Source organism: Chiloscyllium punctatum, chromosome 31 (assembly GCF_047496795.1).
Source record: "Chiloscyllium punctatum isolate Juve2018m chromosome 31, sChiPun1.3, whole genome shotgun sequence".
In the NCBI taxonomy this organism is placed as follows: Eukaryota; Metazoa; Chordata; class Chondrichthyes; order Orectolobiformes; family Hemiscylliidae; genus Chiloscyllium; species Chiloscyllium punctatum.
The window spans coordinates 61991161-61999847 of record NC_092769.1 but is presented as its reverse complement, the minus strand read 5'-3'; the positions used below and the strand labels follow the sequence as shown (position 1 = coordinate 61999847).

The 8687-nt window shown below is 45.2% G+C and overlaps 1 protein-coding gene across 4 annotated transcripts; it reads right to left on the bottom strand.

The window, feature by feature from the left end:
• Window positions 1-315: 315 nt before the first annotated feature.
• Window positions 316-8183, bottom strand: LOC140456986 (uncharacterized). Of its 4 annotated transcripts, none has more exons than XM_072550865.1 (3): window positions 8130-8183; window positions 6326-6416; window positions 316-2904 (listed from the first exon to the last, which is right to left on the bottom strand). In XM_072550865.1, the coding sequence occupies exon 3, from the start codon at window positions 2559-2561 to the stop codon at window positions 1575-1577; it is 987 nt and encodes a 328-aa protein (XP_072406966.1). In that variant the 5' UTR covers window positions 2562-2904; window positions 6326-6416; window positions 8130-8183; the 3' UTR covers window positions 316-1574. The 4 variants fall into 4 exon arrangements, with proteins under 4 accessions (XP_072406966.1, XP_072406968.1, XP_072406967.1 ...); XM_072550867.1 differs by lacking the exon at window positions 8130-8183 and adding an exon at window positions 7994-8121; XM_072550866.1 differs by lacking the exon at window positions 8130-8183 and adding an exon at window positions 7761-7900.
• Between the last annotated feature and the right edge of the window lie 504 nt (window positions 8184-8687).

Here is an 8687-nt window from a genome sequence, read left to right as displayed (position 1 = left end):
AATCTATTGGAGGACATTAAAAGACCCTCCCAATAGGGCTGAAACAATTACCAAGTACGAGAATTGCCACAACATCACCCTCGGGCGCGGTAACGCGAGATCAACCACCAAGTTGCGAAGACACCCCTGAGACTATCTGGAGAAGACCAGATGACTATCACCATGTGATGAAGGCCAAGATCTAGTGTGCTGGTATCTGATCACACAGAGTTAAGTAAAAGCACAAGATAGATTTGTAGCGTCAATCATTAGTTTATAGTGTATTTTGTTGTGATACAATTAATTGTGTCAAATAAAATGTATATTACTGTTCATTATTATTGAGTCGACTCGCAGTTCTTTTGCTGGATATAAGGGTTAAAACATACTGTGGCAGGCACAACAGAAGGATGGACATTGCTCCTGGAGTCTGCTTCAGAGAGGGGAGTTTAAAGGATCATAACTGGCATTGAGACTCCAATAGTACCCACACTCATTCTCTCTCACAAAGATAGAAACAGTCTAATACTCATCTCCTGCTCCATCCACTTGGCAAAGGAACTATGGCTGCCAGGAGCTAGTTTAAATACCCTCAGGTCTGACCCATCATTCAGTTCATCCTATCAGCTCCTTCTACTTGGAGTACAACTCCCCATGTTTGCACCACTGAAAGAGGCATTTTTGTGGTATTAGAGAGAGGACATGCGAGAGAAAGCAGCTCAGTAATTTAGTCCAGACTGCCTCTGTCTATCCCTCTCCTCCTCCACTTCCTAACTTCACACAAACTGGTCCCACATTTAAAATCCATAAAGAGACAAAGCTGCAGTATCAAAACAGTAGCAACTACAATGCTGGTTAATAAAGACAATAGGATACAGGCTTCTGCAACCAATGGATACAGATTTATTTCACAAGGGAACACAGGATTTTCACACAGATCAATACAAGGTATCAGTGGGACTGAAAAGAACAAGCTTCCAAGTTTACTTTTAAGTAGTTTGTGAATTCTACAAATCAGTCAACTCATTTTCCAAATAAGCAGTGATTACACAGATGTGCTCTCACCCCCCCCCAACTACCGCCCACCCAGTGATTCCTTTAACTGAGCTGGAGTTCATTACTTTCAGCAGAAACAGACCCCAGTGGATATGGTTCAATAATGAATTAAAAAACAAGAAAATAATCAAACCGCTCTGGCACAACTTCACAGAAGGTATGGGACTTGAAACCAGAGCTTCTGGTTTCAAGGTGAGGGACACTAAAAGGGTGACAAGTCACATCAAAAGAGCAGACAGTAAAACACATGGAACTTTGAACTTCATAAACTAAATATATCGAGCAGAAAAAATAAGGAAAAGGTGCTGACCTTTTGACAACTGCCTCTAGGACTCAATTAGAGTCCACTTCTGGCCACTATGCTTTGTGACAGGTTTTTGACAGGTTTAGCTGAAGGAAAGAAATAAGAAATGGTGGCCCAATGTTGATGGAAGCTAGAGTTAAGGTTTTAGGAAAGAGATGCAGAAGTGATGTGAGAAAAAGTTTTATTAAGGACAACAACAGCAACAGATGCAGTCACTTCGGAACTCGCTGGTGTTTCACCAGGTGAGATGACTGAGGAAGTCCTTTCCTACAGAGGGTGCAGGTAACAACTTGTCACCAGTATGTAATCGCTGGTGTTTCAGAAGGTTTTTTGAATGGACAAATCGCTTTCCACATTCGGAGCAGTGGAATGGTCTCTCCCCAGTATGAATGCGTTGGTGTATTAGCACTGCATATCTGCTTTTAAAGCTCTTCACACAGTGCAAACATTTGAAAGGTTTGTCATCACTGTGAACCAGTTGGTGTGCCTTGAGTTTGGATAAATGAGAGAATGCCTTCCCACACTCAGAGCAGGGGAATGGTTTCTCCCCAGTGTGAATGCGCTCATGTGTCAGCAGGTTGGACGAGTCACTGAATCCCTTCCCACATTCAGAGCAGATGATTGGCTTCTCTCCTGAATGAAATCGCAGATGTCTGGACAAATTGGATGACTGACTGAATCCCTTCCCACACTCGGGGCAGATAAATGGCCTCTCCCCAGTGTGAGTGCATTCATGTTTCTGAAGGTCAGATGACTGAGTAAATCCCTTCCCACAAACAGAGCAGGCGTATGGCCTCTCCCCAGTGTGAGTGCGCTCATGTTTATGAAGGTCAGACGACTGAATAAATCCCTTCCCACAAACAGAGCAAGTATATGGCCTCTCTCCAGTGTGAGTGTATTCATGTCGTAGAAGTTCAGATGACTGGGTGAATCGCTTCCCACATACAGAACAAATAAATAGCCTCTCCCCGGTGTGAACTCGCTGGTGTGTCTGCAGGTTGGAAGACTCACTGAATCCCTTCCCACATTCAGGGCAGATGAATGGCCTTGCCCCAGTGTGAGTGCGTTCATGTCTTAGACGGTCTGATGACTGAGCAAATGCCTTCCCACAAACAGAGCAGCTGTACGGCCTTTCCCCTGTGTGACTGCGTCGATGAGCTTCCAGCAAGCATGGATATCTGAATCCTTTCCCACAGTCTGCACATTTCCATGGTTTCTCCATAGGGCAGGTGTCTGCCAAATCTCTCTATAAGCGAAGATCAGCTGCCTTCTCGCCCATACACAGGACAGGGCTACAGTTTCTCCCCACTGACAATCGTGAGATGTTATTCAGTCTGTGTAACTGTTCAAGACCTGTCCACAGTTAGTTCACTGGAAGACTCACTTGGGTGGATGTGTCTTGGTACATTTCCAGCCACCCCGATGTTTGAAATCTTTTCCCACAAACAGAAAAGATAAACGTTGGAAATCTAATAGATTTCAAGTCTTGATGAATTGACTCACTCTCTGATCCTGATGGAATGTTTGTTTTGAATTCTTACTGATAAACGCGCCTCTGTGACTCTCTGTAAAACAAATTTAAATCAGAAAAAGGTGAGTCTGAGAAAGAGAACTGTTTAAAACATGAAAGGAGGTTGTGAAAGGGAGTATATTGAATCTGGTAATTTGTGTGCAAGACACTCAGAATCGGTGACCATGAAAAGTTACTGGATTGTCATAAAAACTCAACTAGTGCACAAATGTCCTTCAGGGAAGGGACCCACTGCCTATCCTGGACCTTCACAGATTCAGCCCTCAATGGGAAGCGAGACAGTGAGAGCAATGGGATACTTAATGGCACTGCTTCCTCCCTCTACATGTTAGGAATAAGTTTGAAAGATTCGCTCTTGAGGAAGGTCAACAGCAATGTGTATGGAGAACCATGACCGATAAATTGCCCTTCCAGGAATGCACTGTCCTCTTGTGGATACAGGGCAATGTTTCTTTATAGTAGCTGCCTGAGAATCCTGTAACCCCTCACTGAATAACAATGTGGGAGAACTGTCACAGCAAGAACCTTGATCCCCAGACTATTATTATTAAATTGTTGAATGTTCTGAGAAAAGCAAATAGTATGTCTCCTGATTAACAGTCTAGCAGTAATACCACAACGCCACTGCCCCCTCTACTGCATTCACAATATATATTGATGATTTAGATGAAGAAACTTAAATGAAATATCTCTCAGAATGTAGATGACATGCAACGAAGAGGCAGAGTAGTGGTCCTGGTGCATAAGGACTTCAGTAAAGTATTTGACAAGTTTCCACATGGCAGACTGGTTAACAAAGTTACAGAACATGGAATATAGGGAGATGTAACCATTTGGATACAGACCAGCTCAAAGGTAGGAGACAGAGAGTGGTGGAGGAGGGTTGCTTTTCGGAATGGAGAGCATCGATTTGCCACAAGGATCTGTGCTGGGTCCACTGCTTTTTGTCATTTACATAAATGATCTGGATATGAATCAAGCAGGTGTGGTTCTGCAGTTTGCAGATGACACCAAACGTGGTGGTGTAGAGGATAGCGAAGAAGGTTGTTTCAGAGTACAATGGGACCTTGATCAAATGAGTAGCAGATGGAGTTTAATTTAGATAAATATGAGGTGCTACATTTTGGTTAGGCAAATCAGGGTACAACTTGTACACTTCATAGTAAGGTCCTGGGGAGTGCTGCTGAACAAAGCACAGGCTCACACTTCCTTGAAAGTGGAGTTGCAGCAAGAAAGGATAGTGAAAACAGGTACTAAAATAGGTCTTTTGTAAAAGTGAAGTGGCATAAAGAGAACTTTCAGAAAGTGGGAGATACTTGTAGCAGGGCAGGATCGAATGCCATAATGGTCTACTCCTGTTCCGACATTTCTAATCTGTTAAACGTGGGTTATAAAAACAAAATGATTGTAATGGACACAGATATCAGCACTATCTTATCCTCATTGGATGAAACTCCTGTAACTCCATGCCGAACAACAATTTGGGAGAAGCTTCACCACGTGGACTGCAGCAGTTCAAGAAGGTCAAGGACATGCAGAGTGATTTTGAAAGCTCGAGACTGGCTGTTCCGTCTCTATCTCATTTTCTACTCAGGTCTCAAATTGTTGAATGTTCTGAGAAAAGCAAATAGTATGTAGGGAATAAGCAAATATCTATGGACATTTGCTGAAACTGTTTACATTCACTGCTGATTCATAAATTAAAATTTTTTTTAATCTGTCTGTGAACCATATTATAGAGGAGGAAGTGCTGAGTGTCTTGAAACGCATAAAGGTGGATAAACGCATAAAGGTGCAGTCATAGAGATGTACAGCATGGAAACAGACTCTTCAGTCCAACCTGTCCATGCCGACCAGATATTCCAACCCAATCTTGTACCCTAGATCTCTGTGGGAAGCTAGGGAGGTGATTGCTGGGCCTCTTCCTGAGATATCTATATCATCGATAGTTACAGATGAGGTGCCGGAAGACTGGAGGTTGGCTAATGTGGTGCCACTGTTTAAGAAGGGCGGTAAGGACAAGCCAGGGAACTACAGACCAGTGAGCCTGATGTCAGTGGTGGGCAAGTTGTTAGAGGGAATTGTGAGGGAAAGGATGTATGTGTATTTGGAAAGGCAAGGACTGATTCGGGATAGTCAACATGGCTTTGTGTGTGGGAAATCATGTCTCACAAACTTGATTGAGTTTTTTGAAGAAATAACAAAGAGGATGATGAGGGCAGAGCAGTAGATGTGATCTACGTGGACTTCAGTAAGACGTTCGACAAGGTTCCCCATGGTTAGCAAAGTTAGATCTCATGGAATACAGGGAGAACTAGCCATTTGGATACAGAACTGGCTCAAAGGTAGAAGACAGAGGGTGGTGGTGGAGGGTTGTTTTTCAGACTGGCGGCCTGTGACCAGTGGAGAGTGCCACGAGGATCAGGCTGGTTTCACTACTTTTCATCATTTTATATAAATGATTTGGATGTGAGCATAAGTAACTTTGCAGATGACACCAAAATTGGAGGTGTAGTGGACAGCGAAGAAGGTTGCCTCAGATTACAAAAGGATCTGGACCAGAAGGGCCAATAGGCTGAGAAGTGGCAGATGGAGATTAATTTAGATAAACGTGAGGTGCTGCATTTTGGGAAAGCAAATCTTAGCAGGACTTACACTTAATGGTAATATGCTAGGGAGTGTTGCTGAACAAAGAGACCTTAGAGTGCAGTTTCATAGCTCCTTTAAAGTGGAATCGCAGGTAGATAGGATAGTGAAGAGGGTGTTTGGTATGCTTCCTTTATTGGTTACAGCATTGAGTACAGGGGTTGGAAGGTTATGTTGCAGCTGTACAGAACATTGGTTAGTCAATTGTTGGAATATTGCATTCAATTCTCGTCTCCTTCCTATTGTAAAGATGGTGTGAAACTTGAAAGGGTTCAGAAAAGATTGAAACTATTTAATTGAACTAATAATTTACATTTTTCCCCTGTTTAATACATTCCTAAGCTGTGTCTATCAATCTGTGAGCACTTTCAGATCAGCCATAATCCTATTGAATATTGGTACAGACTCAAGGGGGCATTTGGCTTACTTCTGTTGCTATTACTGTCTATTTTCTAACCAGTTGTAACCAGTTACACAGCCTGAGTGTGTTCCAGTGGCCTTGGAAAAAGCTTTAAGTTAGACTGAAATAAAATTGCACCATATGCAGTTCAGAGAAACTGTATGAAGAGTTTATGCTCAAAATGTTAACTCTTCTACTTCTCAGATGCTGCCTGACTGGCTGTGCTTTTCCAGTGTCACACTATTTGACTACGATCTCCAGCATCTGCAGTCCTCACTTTCTCCTATATGGATGTTCTGCCAAATGCAATAGAATTCATCTGGTCATCCAGCCAAGAGAGATGAAAGATCCCTAGACAATGGAGATACTGTCAAAATATCAGAATAATGACAGTGATATAGTTTCTCACCTGAGCTGGCCATCCAATAGTGGTCACACAGAAGAGAGACCATTCCATTGCTCCATGTGCAGGAAGGATTCAGTCAGACATTCTGAGACACCTGCAAGTTTACAGGGAGTTACAGGAGTTCGATTCTGGAGGGATTGCTGCTTTTTAATCACATCTCGACTTCATACTACACTTTTACTGCAGTAACCGCTCCCCACCGGGAATAGTCAAACAAAACAGCAGATCCCCAGGTGGAGACAATAGGCCAGATTGGGGACGGAGGGGAGAAGAATGGGGGAGGGAAGAAGGAGCTTGGGAACGGGGGCGGGGGAAACCGCACCCCCCCACTGTGACATCACCAAACAAATGGGTCCTGCGCACTCTCCCCCGCCTCGACCCCTGCGGAACCAAGGTGGCAACCGTTGACCAGAGCCTGCTTCTGGAAAGAAGCCTGTGGCTCCCTACGGCACAAATTACAGCATCGGACAACTCGATGTTTGGGGCGAGAAACCTAAACTGTGCAATCGTGAAACCTTCTTGTTGGAAATATTGTGGCTAACGATTCCCTTCACTAACTGTTTGTGGATGTGACAGATAAACACTTACGTGGTTAAAGATGCTCTCCAATGAATCTCGTCCACAACCCACAGCTCCGCCCTCAGACCCTCCAACCGTAACAAGGACAGAACTCCCCTGCTACTCACCTTCCACCCTACCAACCTTCGCATAAACCAAATCATCCGCCGACATTTCTGCCACCTCCAAAAAACCCCACCACCAGGGATACATTTCCCTCCCCACCCCTTTCCGCCTTCCGCAAAGACCGTTCCCTCCGTGACTACCTGGTCAAGTCCACACCCCCAAACAACCCACCCTCCCATCCTGGCACCTTCCCCTGCCACTGCAGGAAGTTCAAAACCTGCACCCACACCTCCTCCCTCACCTCCATCCAAGGCCCTAAAGGAGCCTTCCACATCCATCAAAGGTTTACCTGCACATCCACCAATATAATTTATTGTATCCATTGCTCCCGATACGCTCTCCTCTACATTGGGGCGACTGGACGCCTCCTAGCAGAGCGCTTTAGGGAACATCTCCGGGACCACCTGCACCAATCAACCAAACCGCCCTGTGGACCAACATTTCAACTCCCCCTCCCACTCTGCCAAGGACATGGAGGTCCTGAGCCTCCTTCACCGCTGCTCCCTCACCACCAGACGCCTGGAGGAAGAACACCTCATCTTTCGCCTCAGAACACTTCAACCCCAGGGCATCAGTGTGGACTTCAACAGTTTCCTCATTTCCCCTTCCCCCACCTCACCCTAGTTCCAAACTACCAGCTCAGCGCTGTCCCCATGACTTGTCCGGACTTGCCCTACCTGTCTATCTCCTTTTCCACCTATCCACTCCACCCTCTCCTCCCTGACCTATCACCTTCATCCCCTCCCCCACTCACCTACTGTACTCTTGATTTGGAGATGCCGGTGTTGGACTGGGGTGTACAAAGTTAAAAATCACACAACACCAGGTTATAGTCCAACAGATTTAATTGGAAGCACATTAGCTTTCGGAGCGACGCTCCTTCATCAGGTGACCTGGTGTTGTGTGATTTTTAACTACAGGACTCTGTGCTGCTTTCTCCCCCACCCCCACCCTCCTCTAGCTTATCTCTCCACCCTTCAGGCTCACTGCCTTTATTCCTGATGAAGGGCTTTTGCCCGAAACGTCGATTTCGAAGCTCCTCGGATGCTGCCTGAACTGCTGTGCTCTTCCAGCACCACTAATCCAGAATCTGGTTTCCAGCGTCTGCAGTCATTGTTTTTACCTCGATAAACACTTCCGTCCAGAGGCGACTCACGGCACGCATGCTCACAGTTCCAATTCAGTATGCGCATGCCCGCCTGCTTGATGACATCACATAACCAAACGTAACCAAGGGGCGGATCTGGAGGACAGAGCTGGTGCTGCTGCTCCTCCAAGTAACCAGGGCGACCGAGGGGCGGAGCTGACATTGCAACCAATGAGTGAAAGGGGGTCTGCAACTGTGACGCCATCACACGCCGTGGGCGACAGGAGGCAGAGTGCTGTGTTTTTACAGTGGGGAGAACTGCTTTTTGTCTACTTTATTTTTACAGCAGGGTCACTGGGATTCGTTTGCAGATAGTAATTTTCAACTAGATGTTATAGCAAGATCTACAAAGTCACTCCATTCACCAGCAGCTCACTATCATCGGCCTTTCACAGTGCAAAATAAAAAGTTTTTTCAATTATGCTAAAAGATTTCTGAGATCAGGGCTATGAACAGTTAGGGAAAGAGAGATTGGACCTTCTTGGGGGAGCAGTGCAGATTTACCCCAATCATTCCTGGACTCAAGGGTTTTAT

Coding starts and splice junctions, on each gene's coding strand:
- LOC140456986 (XM_072550865.1), bottom strand. CDS start 2,561: ATGGAGAAACCATGGAAATGTGCAGACTGTGGGAAAGGATTCAGATAT.